This window comes from Oncorhynchus keta, chromosome 34, assembly GCF_023373465.1.
Source record: "Oncorhynchus keta strain PuntledgeMale-10-30-2019 chromosome 34, Oket_V2, whole genome shotgun sequence".
In the NCBI taxonomy this organism is placed as follows: domain Eukaryota; kingdom Metazoa; phylum Chordata; class Actinopteri; order Salmoniformes; family Salmonidae; genus Oncorhynchus; species Oncorhynchus keta.
Genome location: NC_068454.1, coordinates 26,406,463 through 26,431,296, shown reverse-complemented (window position 1 = coordinate 26,431,296; position 24,834 = coordinate 26,406,463). Strand labels below are relative to the sequence as shown.

The 24,834-nt window shown below is 39.9% G+C and overlaps 2 protein-coding genes across 2 annotated transcripts in view; both read right to left on the bottom strand.

Annotated features, from left to right (window-relative positions):
• LOC118366639 (titin-like) overlaps positions 1–24,834 on the bottom strand; it is a 180,290-nt gene that overhangs the window by 114,310 nt on the left and 41,146 nt on the right. The window contains exons 37-68 of the mRNA XM_052493512.1: positions 21,883–22,161; positions 13,302–13,583; positions 12,849–13,127; positions 12,436–12,717; positions 12,044–12,322; positions 11,656–11,943; positions 11,253–11,531; positions 10,854–11,135; positions 10,472–10,750; positions 10,057–10,341; positions 9,611–9,901; positions 9,163–9,453; positions 8,725–9,012; positions 8,493–8,606; positions 8,077–8,362; positions 7,799–7,982; positions 7,541–7,621; positions 7,147–7,414; positions 6,790–7,050; positions 6,097–6,306; positions 5,911–5,988; positions 5,786–5,812; positions 5,599–5,655; positions 5,453–5,509; positions 3,402–3,455; positions 2,919–2,993; positions 2,400–2,465; positions 2,057–2,131; positions 1,732–1,803; positions 725–862; positions 374–517; positions 23–133 (exon numbers count right to left, since the gene is read on the bottom strand). Of these exons, the coding sequence (XP_052349472.1) occupies positions 23–133; positions 374–517; positions 725–862; positions 1,732–1,803; positions 2,057–2,131; positions 2,400–2,465; positions 2,919–2,993; positions 3,402–3,455; positions 5,453–5,509; positions 5,599–5,655; positions 5,786–5,812; positions 5,911–5,988; positions 6,097–6,306; positions 6,790–7,050; positions 7,147–7,414; positions 7,541–7,621; positions 7,799–7,982; positions 8,077–8,362; positions 8,493–8,606; positions 8,725–9,012; positions 9,163–9,453; positions 9,611–9,901; positions 10,057–10,341; positions 10,472–10,750; positions 10,854–11,135; positions 11,253–11,531; positions 11,656–11,943; positions 12,044–12,322; positions 12,436–12,717; positions 12,849–13,127; positions 13,302–13,583; positions 21,883–22,161 (6,042 nt within the window). The remainder of the gene's footprint in view (positions 1–22; positions 134–373; positions 518–724; positions 863–1,731; positions 1,804–2,056; positions 2,132–2,399; positions 2,466–2,918; positions 2,994–3,401; positions 3,456–5,452; positions 5,510–5,598; positions 5,656–5,785; positions 5,813–5,910; positions 5,989–6,096; positions 6,307–6,789; positions 7,051–7,146; positions 7,415–7,540; positions 7,622–7,798; positions 7,983–8,076; positions 8,363–8,492; positions 8,607–8,724; positions 9,013–9,162; positions 9,454–9,610; positions 9,902–10,056; positions 10,342–10,471; positions 10,751–10,853; positions 11,136–11,252; positions 11,532–11,655; positions 11,944–12,043; positions 12,323–12,435; positions 12,718–12,848; positions 13,128–13,301; positions 13,584–21,882; positions 22,162–24,834) is intronic.
• LOC127915077 (titin-like) lies at positions 15,393–16,383 on the bottom strand. Its single transcript, XM_052493557.1, has 2 exons — positions 16,020–16,383; positions 15,393–15,790 (listed from the first exon to the last, which is right to left on the bottom strand). The coding sequence occupies exons 1-2, from the start codon at positions 16,321–16,323 to the stop codon at positions 15,507–15,509; spliced, it is 588 nt and encodes a 195-aa protein (XP_052349517.1). The 5' UTR covers positions 16,324–16,383; the 3' UTR covers positions 15,393–15,506.

Here is a 24,834-nt window from a genome sequence, read left to right as displayed (position 1 = left end):
TGTCAACCTATATTGTGTATACCTTTTTCTGGCACAGGTTGCACATGAGGCTCTATGTCCTCTCTGGCCACTTTTTGAGGGATGGTAGCTGGTCTCTGCGGAGTTACCTCCTGTCTTTTTTGTGCTTCTGGCACTTCAAAGAATATGCAAATTATCAGTAATATACAATGTGCTGTGATGAAAGCACAACAAACAGACGTAAAATTGACAAAGAAAACAACAAATACGGATTCAAAATACGTGACATTACATAGTCTTAAACTTTGTAATGCCACAGACAGACAAAGATGGACTGACAAACAGAAGAGTATAAAGAGCATACAAGTTGTTAAAAGACTCAGAAAGCTGCCTCTCTTTTGAGAGAAACTGATACCTTGTGGTGATGGGACCTTCTTTGCAGCAGGAGTAGGCTCTGGCTCCTTATGAGAAGGAGTAGGTGCAGTCTCTGGCTTTTTAACTGCCGCTGGCGTTTCTGGTTCTGGTTTTGAAGCCTCTGGTTTCTTAGCTTTCTCAGGAACTTAAAGTAACATGCACTTTGATTTAGAGTTCACATACCAAGGTAATAATTACACTACATACAGATATGACACAAAATAAAAATGAACTTCTATGTTAGATGCTATATAAACATAATAATATATAATATACATACAATTACACAAAGGAAAGGTGACATTAGAGAGGGGAATAAATACTCCACAAAACAAGACATGACAGGAAATACCTTTGGATGGTGGACTCTCTGGTTTCTTTACAGGTGCACCCTTCGGTTCAGGTTCAACCTTAGCCACAGGTGAAACTTTAGGCTCTGGTTTTGGCTCAGCTTTTGGCTCCGCAACATGGGGTGCAGCTTGAGGGACATCTTCAAGTAATACAGACATCAACATTAGAAACTATGGGCTATCAAGAAAAACCGAGGACAAGAGTGAAACCCATAAAAGCATGGGACAAGAGTATGATTGAGACAACTCCACTAAACTCAATGCACAAAGTGACAGAAGTGAATAAACTTAGTCACACAGGCTTATTCACACAGAATCCTTTGGGATAATAACATGTAGTGTTAGAACGTGTTACATAGATGATTTAGAAACTGTGAAATAGACAGACAAGAGACTGACAAGTGTCACACCCTAATCTGTTTCCCCTGTCTTTGTGCTTGTCTCCACCCCTCTTATTTATACCTGTGTTCTGCCTGTCCTGACCCTGCCTGTCATCCTGTACCTTTGCCCCACTACTCTGGATTACCGACCACTGCCTGACTTGATCCTGAGCCCGCCTGTTGTTCCGGTGCCTTACACCCTCTCTGGATTAATGACCACTGCCTGACCTGACCTTGAGCCCGCCTGTTGTTCCGGTGCCTTACACCCTCTCTGGATTAATGACCCCTGCATGACCTGACCCTGAGCCTGTTGTTCCGGTGCCTTACACCCACTCTGGATTAATGACCCCTGCATGACCTGACCCTGAGCCTGTTGTTCCGGTGCCTTACACCCTCTCTGGATTAATGACCCCTGCCTGCCTTGACCTGTCGTTTGCCTGCCCCTGTTTAAAGAATAAACTTTCTTCAACACTGTCTGCACCCGGGTCATACCTTAAAACGTGATAACAAGAAGATATGGTATGAAGAGACAGACAACTGAAAATATTCAGGACAGAGACGCAACATCATAAGATCTACAACAGCAGCAGTAGGAGCATTTCTGAAGCACATGGAAAAATGCAATATACCTTTCTTTAATGGAACCTGTTCAGGTTTCTCAGCTGGCTTATGGAAAGGTGCCTTTGCTTCTTCATGTTCTTCTAAGATATTGCAAGTGAGCAATTACATACACCAAAATAAAAAGAGCACAATATTGGTTATAGAACTCATGCAAATAAATACAAAATAATTACGGACACTAAGTTGAAGAAAACAAGGTTCACGTACAACAACCACAAAAACAATCAACTAAAACAAACAAATTCACAGATTTAGTTAAAAGAACATTAAGAATACATGACAAACATGACAAGATCGTTAGACAAGCACATCATTTCTGATTTAAGATTATACCTTTTGGAGAGGGAAGTTTCTCTGGGACAACCTCTGCAGTTATCTTCTCCTCCACTGGCTTTTTGGCTTCAGGTACTTGGAAATATCATCATAGTAAGTACAAGTTATCACTGAGTTAATGTGTAGGGACAAATATAATTAATCTTATAATGTAATTTACAGTAGTGGACATTGGTTACTTTACACAGACAAACAGTCATGCAAAAGTAGAATATTTATAGTAAAAGCCCTTTTTTTTCAACAAGAGAGACATACTTGGGTAAGTTATCAACATGTACACACATGTACACACATCAACCAGATCAACACAAAAGACCATTTAGAAATGCAGATATTTAGATACCTTTATGTGGTACTGCTGCCTCAGCTGGTTTAGCCTTCTCCTCGGGTTTCTTGTGCACTTCAGAAACTTTAAAGACACTCATTGTGTTAGCCAATGTAGCAAAGCAGTATCTACTGTGGACATCCATGCATTCGCATGTAAGGTACTTGCCAAAGAAGCACATATATTATGGAAGACAATACAGACAAACAGATAAGCCACTATGCGTGATCAACTTAAGAGCAAAGAATCAAATATCATAAATACTGAAAGTACAAACCAAGTTAAACTAAGCAAGACATGGAAAGAAACTGAGCATGACATGGCAGGGAAAACCTTTGACACAGAGTTTCATAAATGACACATGAACAAAGATCATGAACTTATTTTGCCAAAACATTGCCGACTATGTACATCACATAAAAAAGAAGCTGTTAAAGAGTTTACCAACTGACACATGAACAAGACTATGAACATGTTTGCCAACTTTGCCATAACATTGCTGTAAGCCAAGACAGACAAACGTTGTTCTTTTAATACCTTTTTGTGGCATTTCCTCCCTCATTCCAACCTTCTTACTCTGGACGGACTCCTCCTCAACAGGTATTCTCGGGGCTGATAAGACAATGACAATATATTAGTATAATTGTTCAACAAGGCACGTTAGCTAAGGATAGAGGTTTACGGTTACAACACGCAAATATAGACACAGAAATGAAATAACTCCTGTGGGACAACAAAGGAGAGAGAAAGACGTGGGATTTGTGACCGTGTTCCGCACACACAAACACACGCTAGCACACTATGGTACGATCACACATACAAAGAGTAGCCCATACATTCTTTTTCAAGATTTTTTAAAAGAGTGACCCAAACATACAGACAGACAAGGATGCTTTTAAGCACCACACATGTTAATACCAATGTGGCTCAAGGTGGAACGTTAAAGATGAACCGTTTGGTCACTTGAGTTAGCTGCTAACAGACATAAACAGCAATGGTAACATCTATTCTAAGGGATACCTGTGGTTGTAGATATTTTCTGTACTACTGTCTCTTCTGTCCAGCTTTCATACTCTAATAAAGAGTAACAATGAAAAAAAATGGTTTAGATGAGCAGTGGGAAATGCTGGAATATTGGTTAGGTCGTGTTACAATACTGAATAATCTTTTTAGGTGTACCAACTTGTCTAAACATGTTCAAATGAAATTGGTTAAATTGATCTTGGTTATTATTGACTGAAATGTTAGGTCATGTTACTAAGTTGTACAAACACGTACAGATGTAGGATCTACATTTGCCAGTTTGCTACAGGCAAAAAATAATTATGCAGCAACAGGAAATGTGAATTATTATGTGGATTATAATTCATGGCCAATTTTGTTGGGGTTGATACATTTTCGTAAGGAAAAATCAATTCTGAAATTACAAAGTGGAAATTACAAATTTCAGAAGCCTTTTTAAACCTCAAATACACTACAAGTTTTACATTTCCTGGGTAATAAACTCAGCAAAAAAAGAAAGGACCCTGTCTTTCAAAGATAATTTGTAGAAATTCAAATAACCCAGATCTTCATTGTAATTAGTTTCAACACAGTTTCCCATGCTTGTTCAATGAACCATAAACAATTAATGAACATGCACCTGTGGAACGGTTGTTAAGACACTAACAGCTTACACACGGTAGGCAATTAAGGTCAAAGTTATGAAAACCTAGGACACTAAAGAGGCCTTTCTACTGACTCTGAAAAACACCAAAAGAAAGATGCATGCTGCAAGGAGGCATGAGGACTGCAGATGTGGCCAGGGCAATAAATTGCAATGTCTGTACTGTGAGACGCCTAAGACAGCGCTACAGGGAGACAGGATGGACAGCTGATCGTCCTCGCAGTGGCAGACCACGTGTAACAACACCTGCACAGGATCGGTACAGCCGAACATCACACCTGCGGGACAGGTACAGGATGGCAACAACAACTGACCGAGTTACACCAGGAACGCACAATCCCTCCATCAGTGCTCAGACTGTCCGCAATCAGCTGAGAGAGGCTGGACTGAGGGCTTGTAGGCCTGTTGTAAGGCAGGTTCTCACCAGACATCACCGGCAACAACGTCGCCTATGGGCACAAACCCACCATCGCTGGACCAGACTGAACTGGCAAAAAGTTATCTTCACTGACGAGTTGCAGTTTTGTCTCACCAGGGGTGATGTTCAGATTCGCGTTGATCATAGAAAGAATGAGCGTTACACCAAGGCCTATACTCTGGAGCGGGATTGATTTGGCGGTGGAGGGTCCGTCATGGTCTGGGGCGGTGTGTCACAGCATCATCGGACTGAGCATGTTGTCATTGCAGGCAATCTCAAAGCTGTGCGTTACAGGGAAGACATTCTCCTCCTTCATGTGGTACCCTTCCTGTAGGCTCCTCCTGACATGACCCTCCAGCATGACAATGCCACCAGCCATACTGTCCGTTTAGTGCATGATTTCATGCAAGACAGGAATGTCAGTGTTCTGCCATGGCCAGCCAAGAGCCTGGATCTCAATCCCATTGAGCACGTCTGGGACCTGTTGGATCAGAGGGTGAGGGCTAGGGCCAGGGTCATTCCCCCCAGATATGTCTGGGAACTTGCAGGTGGAAGAGTGGGGTAACATCTCACAACAAGAACTGGCAACTCTGGTGCAGTCCATGAGGAGGAGTACTTAATGCAGCTGGTGGCCACACCAGATACTGACTGTTACTTTCTGTTAGTCACATGTCTGTGGAACTTGTTCGGTTTATGTCTCAGTTGTTGAATCTTGTTATGTTCATACAAATATTTACACATGTTAAGTTTGTTGAAAATAAACGCAGTTGGCAGTGAGAGGACGTTTCTTTTTTTTGCTGAGTTTATGCAAAAGCGTGAATAATTGTGAAAACATGGAGATAGTTAAATTGATGATGGTGATGGTTACTATTAATATGATGTAAATCTTGCACAATAATCAAACGTTTGTGAATTATTTTATGATGATTTTAGTGGTTTGATGGTGATGGAAAGACACTTAATATAAACGAATGCAAGGCCATATACCTCTCATTTCCACCTCTCTCACTTCCATCTCTTCTTCATAATAGTATTCAGAAGATTCTTTAAAAAAACATATAGATGTTGAGTTCTCATTAATTAGGTTAGTTTAGATGTATATAATTAATGCCAATCTTATGTCCCATTCTTACCTTTTAGAGTAACTGAAGATGGCATATCAGGGATTCGTATTGATGAATCAGGGACATCTAACAGATGTTGAATTTGGTTTAAATATCAAAGATACAGTATATATAAAATAAGTTACATATTTAAGATACGTTGACTAGGAATTGTGATACATTTGAGAGGTTGTGTAGCTAGAAATCAAATACTTACCATGGGGTACCCCTGCTAATTCAATTTCTGTGAAAAGGGAAGATGAAATATTGAAAACTGAATTAAGGCCACTATGAGATACAGACAGCTGGAAAACAAAAACAAATGCTAACAACTATACCGACCTTTGTCTGAAAGATAAAGCTCAGCTGTGCTTTTAGCTTCCCCTCTGGGCTCCAACCTCACAATGACCGAGTAAACGCCTAAAGGATTAGTCATGAAGATGATTTAATAATCCATTCTGATGTATTCATCTGGGTAACGAGAATAAAGAAATCCATAAAATGCTTGTTTGACGCAACTCTACACACCTTCATCTTCATTGGTTACATTGCGGATGATCATAAAGTGTCTTCTGCCTTCGCTTCTGAAGTTATACTTTGGGCACTCTCTGAGTTCCCAAGTGTCTTTGTACCATGTAACGATGGCATTGTCGAAAGACACCTCACATTCGAAGGTGGCTGCTTGGCGTTCGCCCACCACAATGTTCTGGATACGTTTGGTGAAGTGAATTTGTTCAGCTAAAACAGATAACGTGGTGACGAATTTAGTTCGATTTGAATATTTCTGGTTATTCTCATAATTCAAACTCATTGTGCAAATTCAAGTCAAATTAGACAATGGAGAATAGATATGCAGTTAGAAGTGTTCAACAGATCATGATGGGTGATTCAATAAGATGAAAGTAGAGACAAAAAGTCAAAAGACAAGAAAGACAGAAAGAAAGAAAGAAAGACAGAAATGTTGGTTTGTGGCAAAGTTCCAAGACCAACAAGTGTAAGAAAGTAGAACAAATGTTATCAGAGAGTTCCAGGAAGAAAAAGAGTACGTCAAATCAAAAGTGCAAAAAAGAGAAAAAGAGTGAAAAAAACAACATTTAAAGATTAGTGACAAAATAAGTGATGAAGAAAAAAAGAGGTTAGTTTGGGGTGATCTTCTCCACTCTACAACATGATGGGAGATGCAACAGCAACCAATTATTATGTAGTTTAATCTATACACACCTTCAACCCATAGATCTGCAGTTGATTCAAGGTTGTCATATCTGCAGGCATAGCGTCCATGGTCTTCTGGTTGGAGGTCTTTAATCGACAGCCTCTGAATCTTGTTGACCACCTCATGCGAGTATCTGCCCTTCATTTCTAAAAGCTTTCCATTCTTAAACCACTGTGTTTTGACATTAGGGATAGAAAACTGGCAAGACAGTGTACATGTTTGCCCCTCCTTACACACAACTTCCTCCAGATGTTTCTCAACCTCAGGCTCTGTAAAGACACAACGAACAAATATGCATGTCGGTCAGTATTTACAGATACAGTATAAAGGACTGTATAAACAAATGCAGAACCATAGATACCCACCGATAACAGTCAGTTTGGCACTGGAGATATGTGGGCCACATACAACACGGTAGTTGCCCTGGTCTTTGGTTTGACACTGCTTGATCTTCAGAATGTGACTGTCACCAACAATGTTGATTTCGTATTTTTCATTGTTGTCAAGCTTCTGAGTTCCCTTGTACCAGGACAGGGTGATCTCTGGAAAGTTGATCTTGATGTCACACTCAAAGGTGGCAACCTTGTTGGTGACTGTAGATTGATCTGTTATGTCCTTATTCACGGTGACAGGCTGCAAACAAATAAAGAAGACATATGTGCTTAGACATTCATGTAAATAAATATGCATATAATACATGATAATTACTGCTGTTGTCAATGTCAGACATTTCATTGTGGTAGCTAATGAGGAACCTACCTCAGTACGTTCCATTCTCTTTTGCAAATCAGCCACAAGAGCAGCCAAATCCTCGTCCGATTCTCTCTCTCTCTCCAGTTCCTAAATCCCATCAAAACACAAAGCAGAACTAGTTATTGTGTGGCCATTATTTCTTTAAAAAAGCAACAACATTCTGTATTGTATGACTAATATTAAGTAAATTAAACTGTTGTGTTTTGAAGAAAAGACTAAGCCATTAAATTCAATTGAATACAACTTTATGTTAAATGAATTTACCGGTCTTCCACTTTCTTCTGCTTTCTCCCTCTTCAGCTGCTCAATGGCCTGAAGAAGTCCACGGTAGTCAGTAATTCCATACATGCGGGCATATTTCTCATACTCCTTAGGGTCCACATTTCTGAGCAACTCTACAATGTCAATGTCTTTCTCTTCCTGGGGACTCTTCTGCTTAGATGGAGTCCTGTAGAAGAGGAAGGCATGGCAAATATTATTTGTACAGTTTCTTGTGGAATGTGAAAGGTAGAGACACAATTGTCAAAGAGAGATTTACTTACTTCTTCAGTTTTGCTCTGAAGTCTCCCTCAACTCCGACAACATCTTTCCTTTCCTCAACATGCATGTCGGTGTTGCATTCTATTTCTCCAGCTTTGTTAGTTGCAACACATCTGTACTGTCCGGAGTCAGACTTTGTTATTTCTCTGATCTCTAACTTGGCATCTGGGCCTTTCTGCTCAATAGTGATGCGACCACCATGAGTGATCTGCCTCCACTTGCCCTTCATCCATTTCACGTTAGGAATGGGATCACCTCCAACCTTAGCGATGAACGTTGCAGTGCCCTCTGTAAATGAACGCAACATATTGAAGACATCATTTACTATGGGAATGTTAGATTGTCCAATGTTTAAACAATGTGGGTTGTCAATTGAATAATAATTATATGCTTCTAAATCTCTTTTCATCACACTTACTCTCGGCTACATGGCAAGGCTTGGGCTCCTCGATGAAGAACAAGTTGTCCAGTTTCTTTACTGGTGCTGCTGTTGATTCCTCTTCAGCGGGTTTAGGTGCTGCTTTGGATTTCTCTGCAATAAAGCATAATTCAAGAAGTCTGTTATAAAAAACATTATCATTCATTCATGACAGCTGATTCCACAAGTTATTGGATATGACTTGAATCAAAATATGGTCCAGAAGACGTACCTTTGATTGTCACTTTGGCCTTGCAGAATTCACTACCAGCTTCATTGGTAGCCTTGCAGAGGTAGTCCCCTGCATCATTCTTTGATACGCGCATGACCTCCAAAGAGGCAACGTCATCGGCAAAAATGATTTTAGTGCTGGAAGTGTTTTTCAAGTCTTTTCTGTCCTTCATCCACTGAATCTTCATAGGAGGGGATCCATGGACATGACAGCTAAGATGCAGGTTCTCTCCCTCGGTCAGCGTGGCAGGTTTGAGAGTGGGGTCAAATGTAGGGGGCTTCTTGTGTTCTGGGAAAATAGGGAAGAGTCATGGAAAACATACATGAGACACATAGTAGAGATGCATACAAAAATTATGTACATCTTGTTTTCTATGGAGAAACACAACAAAATAATATTAATATTATTATTAATATAGTAATATTAATATGGACCTACCAGTTATGGTAACTGTCACTTCGCAAGAGGCAGTGCCAGCTTCATTGGTGGCTTTGCAGGTATACCTGCCACAGTCGGAGACTTCAGAGCTCTTGATACACAACACAGCCACATTGCTCTTGAAGGACATGTCATAGTGATCAGAGCTGTGCCTTTCAATGTCATCTTTGTACCAATTGATGGTCATGGGCTGAGAACCAGACAAACGTGCCTCAATTTTCACCATCTTGCCCTCTATATCCTCAAGGGTCTCTGTGGGCTTTTTGGTGAAGGTAGGTGGGATTTTGCGCTCTGAAAATAAATACAAAAGAATGAATGGTTTCTGAAACAAGATTGCAGTGATCATGTTAGGTGTCACGTAAGCAAACAAAGTACTATACCAAAAATGTCTCTCAAGAAACTAAAATGTCTCTCAAGGACTCAAATTGGGTGTCAGTGGGCCAAATACCTTTGACAGTAATTTCAGTGGAACAAGAGTCCTTTCCAATGTCATTAGTGGCATGGCAAAAGTAGCGGCCAGAGTCTGCTTTAGCTGCTTTCAATATAGTAAGGTGTGGGGTGTTATCCACGCAGGACATCTTGTAATTTCCTCCTGATCGAATATCTTTGTGATCCTTTGACCAAGTGACTTTTATTGGCAAAGATCCAGTCATGTGGCATTCCAATTCCACACTATCACCCACTGAAATGTCCACCATGGGTGACAGCTTTTTATCAAAGACAGGGGGATATCTTGGCTCTAAAAGTTCAATGATGGGAAAGAGGTGGAACATACAGCATACTTTGAAATGAAAGCATTGACATTGTACAATATGACATGGTACTAATACAGAACGTGCACTGTCTCTCAGTCAGCAAGCAAAAAACGACTTCTTTGAAGAAAAACCGACCGACCTTGAAGAGTGAGTTTGGCTCTGCAGGATGCAGTCCCAACGCTGTTGGTAGCAACACAAGTGTATTCCCCAGAGTGTCTCATTTCACCTCTGGTTATTTTTAGGGCAGCAGTGTTATCATCATAACTCATGGTATAGTCGGTGGATTTCAGAGTTTCACCGTCTTTAAACCAAGAGACCTCAATGGGCGAGGAGCCTGCCACGCGGCACTCAAATTTGACTTCCATTCCTTCAGTCTGTTGAAGACTGGTTATTTTCTTGGGGAAGGTAGGTGGCGTTTTTGCCTCTGAAAATAGGATAGTTCAACAAACAATATAATACTAATCGTTAATTTCAGAAACAATGATGCAGAGTCAAAACGGAATATCTCCAGATTAAAAAGAGAACATTCCTAAATAAAAGATGGCGGGCATCACCTTGGACAGAGAGGCGGCAAGTGGATGAGGCTGTTCCTATGTTGTTTTCTGCTTTGCATGTGTATTCACCAATATCAGCCTTGGTTGCTTTGCTCAGTTTCAAGCAAGCAATTCCTTTGGAATATTCTATTTTGCAAGTGGGGCTGGACCTCACTTTTCCGTCAGCCTTAAACCAAGCCACCTTAATTTCAGGGGTTCCGCCCACATGGCATTTCAAACAAACTGCATCACCAGCAGTCACTTCCATTGGCTCCAAATTCTCAATGAAATAAGGTGGTTCTAAAGTGACAGATATAAACCGTTAAATCAGAAACATGCACATCAGATATATACAGTATAGGACAATCCCAATACATTACCAAATCAACTTAGGTAAACTAACCTAAGATGGACACTTGTGCTTTGCAGGTATCCTTTCCAGCATCATTGGAAACTTCGCAAGCGTATTCCCCACTTGCTTCCTTATCATCAGTGTTTAAACACTCCAGGATGCAGGAGGTCTCAGTGGTAGTGACATTGTGCTTATAAGAAGAATATAGCTGTTTTCCGTCCTTATACCAGGTGACAAATATCTTTGGGGTTCCAGAGTATGTGCACTCAAGTACCAATGATTTACCCTTTTCAACAGAATGGTCCTTCAGCTTCTTAACAAAGCGCGCAGGTTCTGAGTTAAATCATATAGAAGTTTGTTAGTCCACATACTGATTAATTTTGTCATTTTGATTTAATTCTGTTGATAAAATCTGTAATAATACATTTAAAAATGATATTATTGACCAACCTTTCACAGATAGGTTAACTGGGCAACTTTCCTTCCCAGCATCATTAATAATCTGGCATGTATACTCTCCAGCGTGGGATTTGTCAATTTTGAATAGCTCCATTGTAGCTGTACTGTCCCGGAGAGCAATTTCATAGCCTTTTCCAGACAAAATTTCCTTGGTGCCTCTGAACCACTTCAGTTTCAGTGGGGCACTTCCTTTGACAATTGCTGAGAACAAAACATTTGTGCCAGGCATTGCTTCCAATGGCTGAGGTGGCATCACGAAAGAAGGAGGTTCTAAATAGAAAAAAGACATACTTTTATCTTGCCGACATCTAACATTAAATCAGTCACTTCACAAAGCAATAGTCATTATGAAGGCCAAACGTGTACTGTAGATTCAAACCTCCTATTTACTGACCTTTCACAATGAAAGAGGCACTGGTCTCATTGGTTCCTGCCTTGTTTACAGCTTTGCATTTATACACTCCAGAGTCTGACAACTTAAGAGTGGGCACTTTGAGCATGCAGGTGTTGTCACTGAATGTAATCTCATAGTTTGGTCCAGTTTTGATCTCCTCTCCATCATGGTACCAGGTAATGGTGAAAGGTGCGGAACCAGAGACTTTGCAGTCCATTTCACCAGCTTTTCCAACAATAGGTTGATAATCCTTCAATTTCCTTGTAAATGTTGGAGGTATAGTTTTATCTGTTATAGAAGGACATGGTTAGTAACCAGTGCATTAGGAAAAACACTAGGCAATTAGGCAAATGTCATACTATACTGTGTATAGGAAGTGGCCACCAACCTAGTACAGTGAGGTTTAATTTGGTGAGATCACTGCCAACCTCATTTTTGACCTCAAATGTATATTCTCCTGTGTCAACGTTTTCTGCAGACAAAACTTTTAAGCTGGAGATCATCTTTGAGAATGAGATTTTGTACTTCTGTCCAGAGGAGAGTTCGACTCCATCCTTAAACCATTTTGGTTTCAGCTCTGGTGTCCCCGACACTTTGACTTCTAGAGCTGCAATATCACCTGCAGTCACACTGAAAGACTCTGGTCTCTCTACAACTTTAGCTGGTTCTGAAAATAAAGAACATGAAAAGAGGTGTGCTTACAGAAACGGAATCATTTTAAAAAGCAATGACTGGGGGGGAAACTAAGCGAATTAAGAAAGAAAATTGAATTGTACAAACCTAATACAGTCAAGTTAGCAAAACATTCCACAACTCCGGCATCATTTCTGAGTTGGCAGCTGTATTTGCCCATTGCCAGTAAATCTGCTTTAAAGACTTTAAGAGTGACCTGGTTGTTGTCAAAGGTAATTTTCCGGTTGTCACCATCTCTGAGAATGTGATCCTTATCCTGTACCCAAGATGCGGTCATTGGCTGAGAGCCTTTGACATTGGCCGTCAGGGTGACTTCTTCACCCAATATACATGTCATATTCGACAATTTCTTCACAAACGTTGGTGGTTCTGAGAGAGGACAAACATGGTGAGGAGAAAAAAAACATAATGAGGGAGTAGTTCATGGTTAAAAGCTGGAACATCAATTATCGAAAGAAAAAAAGAAGAAAAAAACCCACAGATGATGCAATTCTACTAACCTCTGAGTTGAATTGTAGTACGGCATGTTTCATATCCTACACTGTTTGATGCCTTGCACTCATACTCTCCAACATCTGAGGCTTCCAATCCAATTATATGAAGAGTGGCAGAGGTACCCTCATTCACCATCTTATATTTCCTACTTTCTTTTAGTGGTGTTTTATCTTTGGACCAGGTAATCTCAAAGGGTGCTGTGCCAATTATCTCACAGTGTAGGCTAGCATCCTTTCCTTTCATTCCTTCAATTGGCTGAGGTACTTTGAGGAAAGAGGGTGGGTCTACAAAACATTGAGAATCGTTAAGAAGCAGCTCTCTTTGTTACATGCAGCAAAGCCTCAAATTCATACTGACGTAATACCACCAACAGACACTATACTAATGTTAGATTATTATGGAATATATAATGTAATATGGAAAATATCAAAACCCAATGTCATTGATCACTGGCTAACCTTTGACTGTAAGGGTTGTGCTGCAGCTTATGCTTCCAGCTTCGTTGGTTGCTTCACAAGTGTAGACTCCATTGTCTTCAAATCTTGTGGTGTGCAGCTCAAGTACTGCCATTGAGTCAACAAATGAGGTTCTATAGTTGTCACCTTCTGTGATCTTAGTGTCATTTTTGAACCATTGCATTCGCAGAGAGGGCGCACCCGTAACTTTGCATTCAAGACGGAGTGGCTCGCACTTCTTCACAAACTTTGTGACTGGCAATTTCAGCACAAATTCAGGAGGTTCTGCAAAGCCAAAATATAGCAAAATTAGGTTATTGAAGCACATGCAACTTGACAAAGTGAAATAATATGAGGCTTGGAATGAACTGCAAAAAGAGGTGATTTGATGACTTGATGGATCTGTTAAGGATTAAAGCCAAGATGAATTTGAAAAGAGAAATGGGAAGCATGATACATGGTGGACAAACAGTTGTTGATGTGATGGAGGTGTTGGTGAAGGTGCTGTGAACTGCTGAAGGAACTGTGAAAAGGAGGTGCTGGAGGAGATGTGAAAATGCAAAACAATTGAGCACAGATAAAAGAATTTGAGGACAGACAGAACGATGGAAACCAATCGAGGAAAGATGGAAGCCAAGGCAAGAGTTTAAATAAGAGCATGTTCCAACCTTTTACTGTTAAATTGGCACTACATCTTTCAGTGCCGGCATCATTGCTAACTTGACAAGAGTAAACTCCACTCTGCAAAACTCCAACTGAGTAAAGATCTAAGAAGCAAGATAATCCTTCCAGTCCGGTAAAACATGATGGTCCAGTGATCAATTCAGTCTCATCCTTGAACCATTTCACTGTGAAGGGAGGTGTTCCTTTAAACGTGCTCTTAAATCGCACGTTGGAGTTAGGAAGGGCTGCCTGGGGCTCAGGCAGCAGCACAAAGCTTGGCGGCTCTAAAGATGCATTTGAAAAGAAACAATAGCAACCAAGTTAATCAGCTGGCCTGACCCTTTCACGAGAGAAAAATATGAATTTGATATAAATGTTATAAATTCTGACCTTTCACCCTTAGTGCCCCACTACATTCAACGCTTCCTGCTGTATTTGTTAGTTTGCAAGAATAAGTGCCGGCATCAACTCTCTCTAACTGTTCGATTTCCAAAGACACAGAATTGTCTTGACGAACAAGTTTATATTTTCCACCAACGGAAATGTTGTTTCCATCTTTCTGCCATTCCACAGTAATGGGAAGGGATCCAGATATTTTGCAGCCAATTTGAACAAATGTTCCCAATATTTCCTGTATTTCACTCATTGGTTTGGTGAAGCTTGGGGGAATAGTTTGTTCTGTTTTCACAAGAGCAACAACAAAACAGTCAAAACCATATGCATTATATATCATGTAATAACCAGTATACTACCACACTAATTTGTTTCAATACAAGATTTTGCACTGACCTAGTACAATCAGCTTGACTTTGCAACTGCAGGTATCAATGTGGTTTGAGACCTCAAATTGATAGTTGCCTGCATCCTCCTTTTGTGTAGTCTGAATTTTAAGGCTACTAAGGTTGTTCTCGAAGCTAAGTTTGTGCTGTGGACTTGACTTGAGCTCTTTGCCATCTTTGGTCCACTTCACTTTGAGCTCCGGACTGCCTGCCACTTTGCACTCTAAACTGACTGGATCCCCAATAGTTACTTTCATCACTTCTGGTTTCTCTGTAATCTGAGGTGGTTCTAAAATGCATAGAAATATCAATTTTCTGTTAAAATCCATACATTTCAAAGACAGACCTGACCAAAATTAAAACAAATATCTAGCTAGCATACAAACCTTGCACCATGAGGGTTGCAAAGCACTTGTCCTGTCCAGCATCATTTGCCACCTGGCAGGTATATTTCCCACTGTGATGGGCTTCACAGACCGGAATCCTTAGAGTTGCCACATTATTCTCAAATGTCCGTTCAATTTTAGGATCTTCCAAGATCCAGTTCTCATCTCTTTGCCATTGCACAGACAGAGATGGTGACCCAGTGACAACACACTGAAATTCAGCCGATTTGCCCAAAACAGTGGCTACATTTTCAATTTTCTTCACAAATGATGGTCGATCTAACATCAAACCAAGGAACAATTATTAGTTATTTAAAGTAAGAATGTGTTGTCATCATGGAAGTTACGTAATCTATCACAAGAGTATATGTTTTAAGTAACTAACCTTTTATACGAAGTGTAGTTCTACAAGAACAACTTCCAACCTCATTTGAGACGGTACACTGGTATTCACCAACATCTACACCATCACATTTCTGTATCTCAAGATTCAGAATGTCCTGTACTTGTGAGAAACTGTGCTTTGTGCTGGATTTAATTTCCTTTAAATCCTTATGCCACATGACCTCAAACGGACCTGTGCCAATGACTTGGCACTCTAAAGAGGCATTTGAGCCCTTCACAATATCCGCAGCTGATAACTGTTTAACAAAGGATGGTGGCTCTGAGGTAGAGAAAACAGACAATTAACTCAATGAAGTCTGAATCATATAAAAGTTTGAAAATATACAATTATTCCTAAAAAGACTAAATCCTTCTCACCCCCTAAAAGATTTAGATGCACTATTGTAAAGTGGCTGTTCCACTGGATGTCATAAGGTGAATGCACCAATTTGTAAGTCGCTCTGGATAAGAGCGTCTGCTAAATGACTTAAATGTAAATGTAAACCAACCTTTCACTTTCAATTCCATATTGCAGCTTTCACTACCGGCTTCATTACGGGCTTCACAATAGTATATTCCACTGTCCTTAGTATCAGCACCACAAATATCTAGGGTTACTATGTTGTTATCAAAGATCATCTTGTATTTGTCACTAGGACTTATCTCGTTCCCATCTCTGAACCAGTATATATCAATCTCTGGAGTTCCAGTCACCTGGCATTCAAATGTTTTACTTTGCCCAGGTTTCACCACTGACACACCGTCAGGTTTTCGTGTGAACTTTGGAGGCTCTATATAAAATAAAGTAAACATAATAAGTATAGTAGAGGTCCAATTCAAGAACAAACGTCAAGAAGGTAAAGAATAACAGACAATAAGAACCTTTGACAAAGAGCATTGCTTGGCAAGCATCAGAGCCCACGTCATTATTAATTTCGCAGATATAGTCTCCAGAGTCTAATGCTTTGGCAAAGAACAGCTCCAGCGATGTAGAGGTGTTGTCTTTAGTCACGGAGCAATCAGAGTCGGATGAGATCTCCTTCTTGTCTTTAAACCATTTAATGGTCAAGGGTGGCGTGCCAGACAAAAGGACATTAAATTGAACCTTTGATCCAGGCAAAACATCCATTGATTCAGGCCTTTCTAAAACCAATGGTGGTTCTGTTGAGAAAATGGGGAATGCATGTTTCAAGTTAAAAGTCAAAACATTTCTGAAGCCAAAGAGAGCCAAAGATACAGAAATATAAAAGACAAAAAAATGGTTATCCAAACCTTTTACAATTAAGGCCCCAGAACACTGGTCCTTGCCTGCCTTATTAGTAGCAATGCAGGTATAACTACCACTGTCTGCACTGTCAAGACGACTTATTTCCAGAAAAGCTGTGTTTTCAAAGAATGTGCATTTGTGCTTATCATCCGTCTTGATCTCTTTCTCATCTTTGTACCAGAGTACAGATATGGGCAGAGAGCCAGACAAAAGGCACTCCAAGTGGGCAAATGATCCTTTGATACTCTCTGTTTTCTTCAGTTTCCTTGTGAAAGATGGTTTTATGATTTGATCTAGCATAGATTAAAAAAAAGAAAGTAATGAGAATGCTGTCAAAACAGGAATACCTGTAAAAAAAAGCTACAAAAAATATAAAAATATGTATAAATGAGCTGACCTAGAACAGAAACTGTAGCTTCACAGGTACTGCTTCCAACGTCATTGGAAACCTCAAAGTTGTAATCTCCACTGTCGCTTTTTTCTGTACGTAGAATGTTTAGTACAGAGCTCTTATCTGTGCTCTGTACTTTGTATCTATGACCTGATGTCAGCTCTCTTCCATCCTTCAGCCATTTGACTTTGAGCACCCTGGTTCCTGAGAACCGGCACTGAAGTGTAGCGGGATCCCCCATTGTAACACTGACAGATTTAGCCTGTTCAGTGATATTTGCTGGTTCTGTGACAAACATAACATTCAACAATGAATTTTTAACATCAGAATATAAAATCCAAACACAAGTAGCAATTTGAAAAATGTCCTGATAAACATCAACCAACCTTTGACTACCAATAACGCAGAGCATTTCTGATTGCCAGCTTCATTTTTGGCCTGACAAGTATATTTCCCAGCATGTTTGGTTTGAATATTTGAAATACGCAGCAGTGCTGTCCTGTCTTCAAAGGACATCTGTGCATGCTCACCATCTTTGACCTCATGGTCATCCTTCAGCCATGACACAGTCATAGGTAGTGATCCTTTCAGAGTACACTGCATAGAAATCTCACTGCCAACTAGGGAATTCACATTCTCTATCTTTTTCACAAACGATGGCGGTTCTAAAGGTGGAAAAGCATACAACCTTTCAACTGAAAGTCTACAGAAATGAACAGATACATATATTTAAAATGAAGGTTTTCACACCAACCTTTCAGTGTCATCTCACAATCACAAGATGACTTCCCAACTTCATTTTCTACTGTACACTGATATTTTCCAGCATCTCCGGCTTCAATTGCCAGGATCTGGATGGTAACTATGTCATCCTTTACGACTATCTTATGTCTTTTATCATTTCTGATCGCCTTTGTGTTTTTGTAAAATGATACGTTGAATGGAGCAGAGCCTGCAAGCTTTCCTTCCAGCATAATATCAGATCCTTTGATAACTTCTTTGGATTCAAAGGTCCTTGTAAATATTGGAGGTTCTAAAAGAAGATGGCAATCAAGTCAGAATACAATCAACAAAAATCTAAATGGATTAATCAAGAAAAAACTCAGTAAGCGGAATACTCAACACACCTTTAACTGAAACTGTGCTGCCGCTGTGGTCACTACCAGCATCACTTGATGCCACACAAACATAATTTCCACTATCATCAACAGAGCAGTTGACAAACTCCAATGAGGCAACTGAATTGGTGACAGCCATTTTGTATTTCTCCTTTTGTGTTATCTCAATCTCATTCTTGAACCACTTAAAACTGATCTCAGGGGTGCCAGTTGCTTTACACTCCAGCTTTACAGCACTTCCTTCCACTGCTAGTTTCGTAGACTCAAGCTTCACCACAAACATTGGAGGTTCTAAAAAAGAGTTTGACATTGATTATCAGTCAAGGAAACAAACATTGATGCAAGAACAGAAGAACAACAAATGCACATTGAGCCGGGTATATGTAAGAAGGTCACCTTTCACAAACAAGACAGCAGTGCACGCCATCTTTCCAGCGTCATTGGCCACTTGGCATGTGTAGTTAGCTGAGTCACTGGGTTTTACTGAGTGAAGTTCCAAAAAACTTAAGGAAGTCTCCTTCTTGATAAAAAATGTGCCTCCACTTGATATCTCCTTGTCGTCTCTGAACCACTTGATCGTAAGAGGAGCTGTTCCAGTGAAAGCACACTTCAAGACAACAGTAGATCCTGGTATGACATCTTGGTTGTCAGGTTTCAATGTGAAGACTGGAGGTTCTAAAATTCATTAAAAGGACAAAATATTTATTTTTCATCATCATATTACCCCAAGAAAACGCCATAGGCCTACTTCAATTACAAGTAAAAACATAGGGCTAAAGAATTACTTAAACTTTATAAACCTTTGACATATAAGGTTCCACTGCTTTCTTCAGATCCAGCCGAATTTGTTGCCCGGCATGTGTACACTCCAGCATCAACCTTTTCCAATTTAGTAATTTTCAGTGCAGCTGAGTTGTCTTTGATTTCAGGTAAATATCTATATCCAAATGTAATTTCTTTATCGTCTTTGAACCAAGACAGAGTCATAGGCTGGGATCCAGATACTTTGCAATCCATTGAAATATCGTTACCCATAATTCCATCAAGTCTTTTCAGAGACCTTGTAAAAGAGGGTGGTATGATACGATCTGTTTTGGAAAGAAAAAGTTAAGTCATACTGTACATTGCAAGTTCAAATATATGTCATGAAAACAAACTTTTAAAAGTAGAGAAGAAGAAAAGCTAACCCAGCACAGTAATAGAGCATGAGCACCGGTCCTTTCCAACACGGTTGGACACTTCCATTGTGTATTCGGAAGAGTCTACTTTTTCAGACGCAAGAATCTTTAAGATAGCAATATTATCTTTCAGAGTTATTTTATATTTTCGACTCCCTTTCATCTCCTTTCCATCCTGGAACCATTTCACTTTAAGTTCTGGGCTTCCAGCGATTTTGCATTCCAAGGTTGCAGATTCCCCTGAAGTCACATTGATGGATTCTGCTTTCTCTAAGATTCTAGCAGGTTCTATATTAAAGTAAAATTAATTAGATTGAGGTGTCACAAGAGTATAATGTGTTTATATGTAAAAATACATAAACATGTGTAAATGTTTAATTTAAATGTTCAACTCTAACCTTGAACTGTTAGAGTGGCTTCACATTTGTTTTGTCCAGCCTCATTCTCTGCTTGGCAAGTGTACTTGCCACCATGGTTAATGGCAACAGTTGTTATTGACAAAATAGCAATGTTGTTCTCAAATGTCATTTTGATATTTGGATCATCATCTCTCAACATTTCAGTGTCCTTTATCCATTTGACGGAAATGGGGGGTGAGCCTTTCAATGTGCCCTGCAGTTTCACAGAATCTCCCAATGTTGCTGTAATAGTTTCAATCTTCTTTGCAAATGTTGGTGGTTCTATACAAAACATATTATAAAATCAATGAACCATGTTCTTTAGAAAACATACGGTATTTAGATAAATCAATTTGAGTTATTTTAATTTATCAACAATACTAACCTTTTAGTTTGGCCAGTGCCTTAGTGGTGATTTTACCAACATCATTAGCTATGCAGCACTGATAATCCCCAATGTCTGCACTTTCAAATGAGCAGAACTCCAAACGAGCAATGGACTCCTGAGAGACAATCTTGTACTTTTTATCTGTGGTGACGACTGGTTTCTTATTCTTCAACCAGGTGATTTCAAATGGAGCTGTTCCTTTAATTTCACATTTGAGTACGGCAGGAGTTCCCTTCACTGCCTCAACCATTTGCAATTCTTTTCGAAGGGAAGGGGGCTCTAAGAGTAGAGATCATATTAAATTATACAACTACCTGTTCAATTTTTTAAATAATTGTAAGTAAAGAATGGTGACAAACCTTTTACAGATAACTCAGTGCTGCAGCTCTCACTACCAGCTTCGTTTGACACCTCACAAGTGTAGTTTCCGCTGTCTAACACGTTTACATCGATTATTTCCAAAGTTGCAAGACCAGCCTTGAAAGTGATTTTATATTTATCTCCATCACTGAGCTCCTTGTCATTCAAAAACCAGGAAGCTTTGAGTTCAACTGATCCGTTGACTGTGCACTGCATCCGAGCAGCTATGCCCTGCTTCCACATTAGTTTTGGTTCCATTTTCTTAACAAAGGTAGGGGGCTCTGAAATAAGTTTTGGATTGCAAAACAGCAAATGTGTTGTCAAACAAGAATTAATACAAAAGAGAAGAGTTCAAGAAGGAGAAAATAAGAAGACATACAGAAGCTGCATAGCGTTAGTGGCTGTTTCAAAGAGGACTCAACAGCTGTTTTTTTACAATTAGTTCCTAGTAAGCAGATCTGTAAGTGCACAAACGCTGTGTTAATACAGAAAATCTACTTGAAGACCTTACCTTGTACCGTCAACGTGGTAGGACAAGTTGCACTCCCAGCATCATTTGAAGCTGTACATACATATTTCCCTGAATCTTTCAGTTTTGCTTTTGTAATTTCAAGAACGACAACCTTGTCTTCAAAAGATTGTTTACAATCCATTGTTTGATGAAGCTTTTTGCCATCTTTCATCCAGGTGATGGACACTCCAGTGTCCTCATCCACTTGACCTTCGAGCCGCAGTGTGTTACCAACGGCTGAAGACACTGAGACCTCAAAGGTCTTTATGAAACTGGGTTTGTTGATAACCCTCAACTCTGAACTGCATGTAACAGTACCAACACTGTTCGATGCTTTGCAAAGGTATGTGCCCTGATCGTTCAGCTGAAGATTTTTGATTTGTAGGGAATATTTGGTCTTGTCAGATGATATTTGATAGCTTCCCCCCGGAGAGATAGCAATGTTGTCTTTGTGCCAGACAATAGTCATCGGTGAAGAGCCAGTAACTACACACTGGAAGGTTGCTTGTTTGCCCACATATAAAGTCATGTGATCAGGCTTTGTACTAAATACTGGCGGGTACATCTCTATAAAAAAGTAAATAAAGATGGAAAAAGGCAATGGGATATGAATACTTCATTTACTTTACAAACCGGTACAATATACAAATGTTGAGACAACAATTGCACATTAAAATGTGTTGTATTGTATTCAACCTTTAAGAAAAACAGCAATATACATACACTTGTATAAATAATGTTAAGGGAAACAGAAGACTCACCAGTCACTGTCAGTTTGGCGGCACAGGTGTCACTGCCATGTTGGTTTGTAGCCTTGCAGGTGTATTCACCACTGTCGGCTTTGGTTGGGCTCAGAAGCTCCAATGAAGATGTCAGTTGCCGACTGAGAACGTGACAATTTGCACTCTCTTTGATCGAAGTGCCAGACTTGAACCATTTGAAGTTCACATTTGGTGCCTCTTCAATTTCACATTCAAACTTGGCTTCACTGCCAACATTGATCTCCAGGGGAACAATTTTGTACCTGAAAACAGGTGGCACTATAATGTGCACAAAAAGAAAAGTAAATTAGTACACAGTTAGATAATGATGCGAAAAATGACAAGTAGACAAATGGTATACAGAGCTGGAACAGGGATGGTGGAATGCTACAGTATGGTGGGATGCATTCCAGGAGTGACTGTGAAGAAATGGTGGAATGGTTAGAGGAGGAAGAAAGAAAGTGAATTCATGATAGAGGAAGGAGGAAAGTGACATCATGAAGAATGAAACCATGATACATTTGCCCTGGAAGCATGCAAAAATATTTCAGTGCTCAGTGGAGAATGACCAAGAATGAAATGTTATATTTCATGGGTGACGAAAATACCTGGGAATGATATAGAAGAAATAAGCATGTGGGGAATGATATAGAGAAAAACTAAGGTGAATTAGTAGTGGATTGAAAGTATAGTAAATTCATGCTGCAAATTCTATCAATAAATGTTTTTATTTAGTAATTAATTTGATCTAAAAAATAAATATGTATGAAATAAAGTATGAGTTTGCTGCCAATATGAAATTAAAATGTTATATTACATTATAAAAATGTAATGAATGATAGTTAGTTTATGTGTATGGTGACGAGTAACAATAAAACTATCCCCATTATCCAACCTTTCGAGACAACTGTGAGTCTTGATGATGTTGTGGTCTTTCCAGCTTCATTCACAGCCTCAAAGACATATTCTCCTTCGTGCTTGTCCTTGATAATTTTCATGATTGTAAGTGTGTATGTGTCATGTTCTTTAGAACACTTGAACTCTTTGCCAGATTTAATGATTTGTCCATTGAAAAGCCAATTAGCTTTTGTAACATACTTTACTGTCACAGTGTATGTAACCTTACAATGCTCCTCTGTGGTAATGTCCTCAAGGAAAGTTTCAATAATGGGATAATCGTTTACATTTCCTTGAGGTTTAGATTTTTGGACGTCTTCTGAAATAAATTCCTCCCTGTGTTCTCTTTGGATGAGTACATCTAAAGACTGTTCAGTTGGAATGGATGTCATGGGCATATCGGTGGTGATATCAACTATACCTACATCTCTCTCATAACCTTTTACAGTCATAGTTCTAACCTCCTGTATGGCCACCTGTACTGTCTGTCCAAACTCAGCAAGTGATTCTGTAGTAACTTCCATTACTTGACCGCCCAAGTTGGATTGAGTTACTTTGGACTCTTGCACCACAATACGTTCCTCAGCTGTTGCTGTTTCATGTGTAGCCCGAGATTCTGTCTTTCGTTTAGCAGCCTGAGATTTAGGTGTTGTGAAATCAACTACACTTTCTGCTACTTTTACTGTCTCAACTACAGATGACAATATTTCTTTGGAGGATGCACTGCTAACCTTTAGTCTTTGGGGCTTGTCGATTTGCAGTGTGCCAGGTTGCTCAGATGTAAGAACATGCTGCTCGTGATAGATAATTGAGTAGAAAGCTGCCTGGAGTTCAGTCCTTAGATCTGCAGTCTTGGGGTACTGACCTTCAAAAGCAAGTGTTATTTCCATAGGGGCACCTGGTGTTGTGATAAGATAAGTGAACATCGCACGCCTAGGTTCCTTGAGTACCTTCACTTCCTGTACCTCAGTAGCCTCTAAACTTCCAACAACGTCTGCTAGTATAAGTGGCTGATCAAGAGCCACAGCAGACTGAAGTGCATCTTTCAACTGACGTCTGATGTCCAAACTTGTTGGTTTTGGAATCTGAATAACAAATGTGAGCTCCTTTGGAAGAGTTCGACTTTCTCCAGACTCTGAAACGAAAACAGCCATTTTGTGCTGAGTTTTAAGGCTAACTTTTGTTGACTCTGATTTGGTTATTTGCTGAGACATTTCCCCAATCAATATACGCTTTTCATCCATCATTATTGACTGTCTAACAGACTGTCCTTCCTGTATCTGGATGGCAAAATCTTGCTCTGTTGCTTCTAGAAGTACACTACTCTCAGTTGCGATCGCCTTCTCCTCTATTTGTATGGGCTCAGTAGGTACTTTAGGCTCTATTTCGGATTTGCATGTAAATGTGTCAACAGCTGTCAAACTCTCAGTATGTCCCTCCTCTAACGCTTGACTATCTGCCACACTTGTAACTTGCATGATGTTCCAACGATCTTCTTTTTGTATTAATGCACGCTGCTGTTTGGCATCACTAGTAAATGGTGTTTCTTTGGATATCTGCATGGGTTTTGATGTGACCTGAAGAATGTTCTGTGGTCTGGGTTCTGTTCTAAGCTTTGACTGAACTCCTGTCACAGACACATCAAGATCTTTGGAATAATCTGCGCTAAGCCCCCTTTTTTCCTCTGAGGATGCTGCGTGTTTTCTGGCTTTCTCCTGCTTCTGTGTTGCTGTCTGTTGGGCTGGCTTTTCAATGGTAATAATTCCCTCTTTGGTTAAGGCACCTCCCGGATGAACTGACTGAAGATATAGTGGGGTAGGGGCTTGTTTTTGGGGCTGAATGGTCATTGTGTCTCTCTTGGCCTCAAACTCAGTCGTATCTTCGCAAGTGACAGATATCCGTTCATCGTGGGTTACTGTATGTAAAAGAGTAGGGCTTTTCCTGGCACCTGCTTGTTCTACAGCTGGTTTCTCACAAGTAAATGGTTCCTCAGATGGTAGGATATCCTGATCTCTAATTATCTGCAAATGCAGTACCTGTTCACCTTCTACCTGA

Bases quoted from the DNA above. Each gene is read 5' to 3' on its own strand.
- LOC127915077 (XM_052493557.1), bottom strand. From the start codon at position 16,323: ATGTTTACTTTATTTTATATAGAGCCTCCAAAGTTCACACGAAAACCT. The intron at 15,791-16,019 runs GTTGGTTTACAT...TCTCTACCTCAG, and splicing joins TATGGAATTGAAAGTGAAAG to AGCCACCATCCTTTGTTAAA.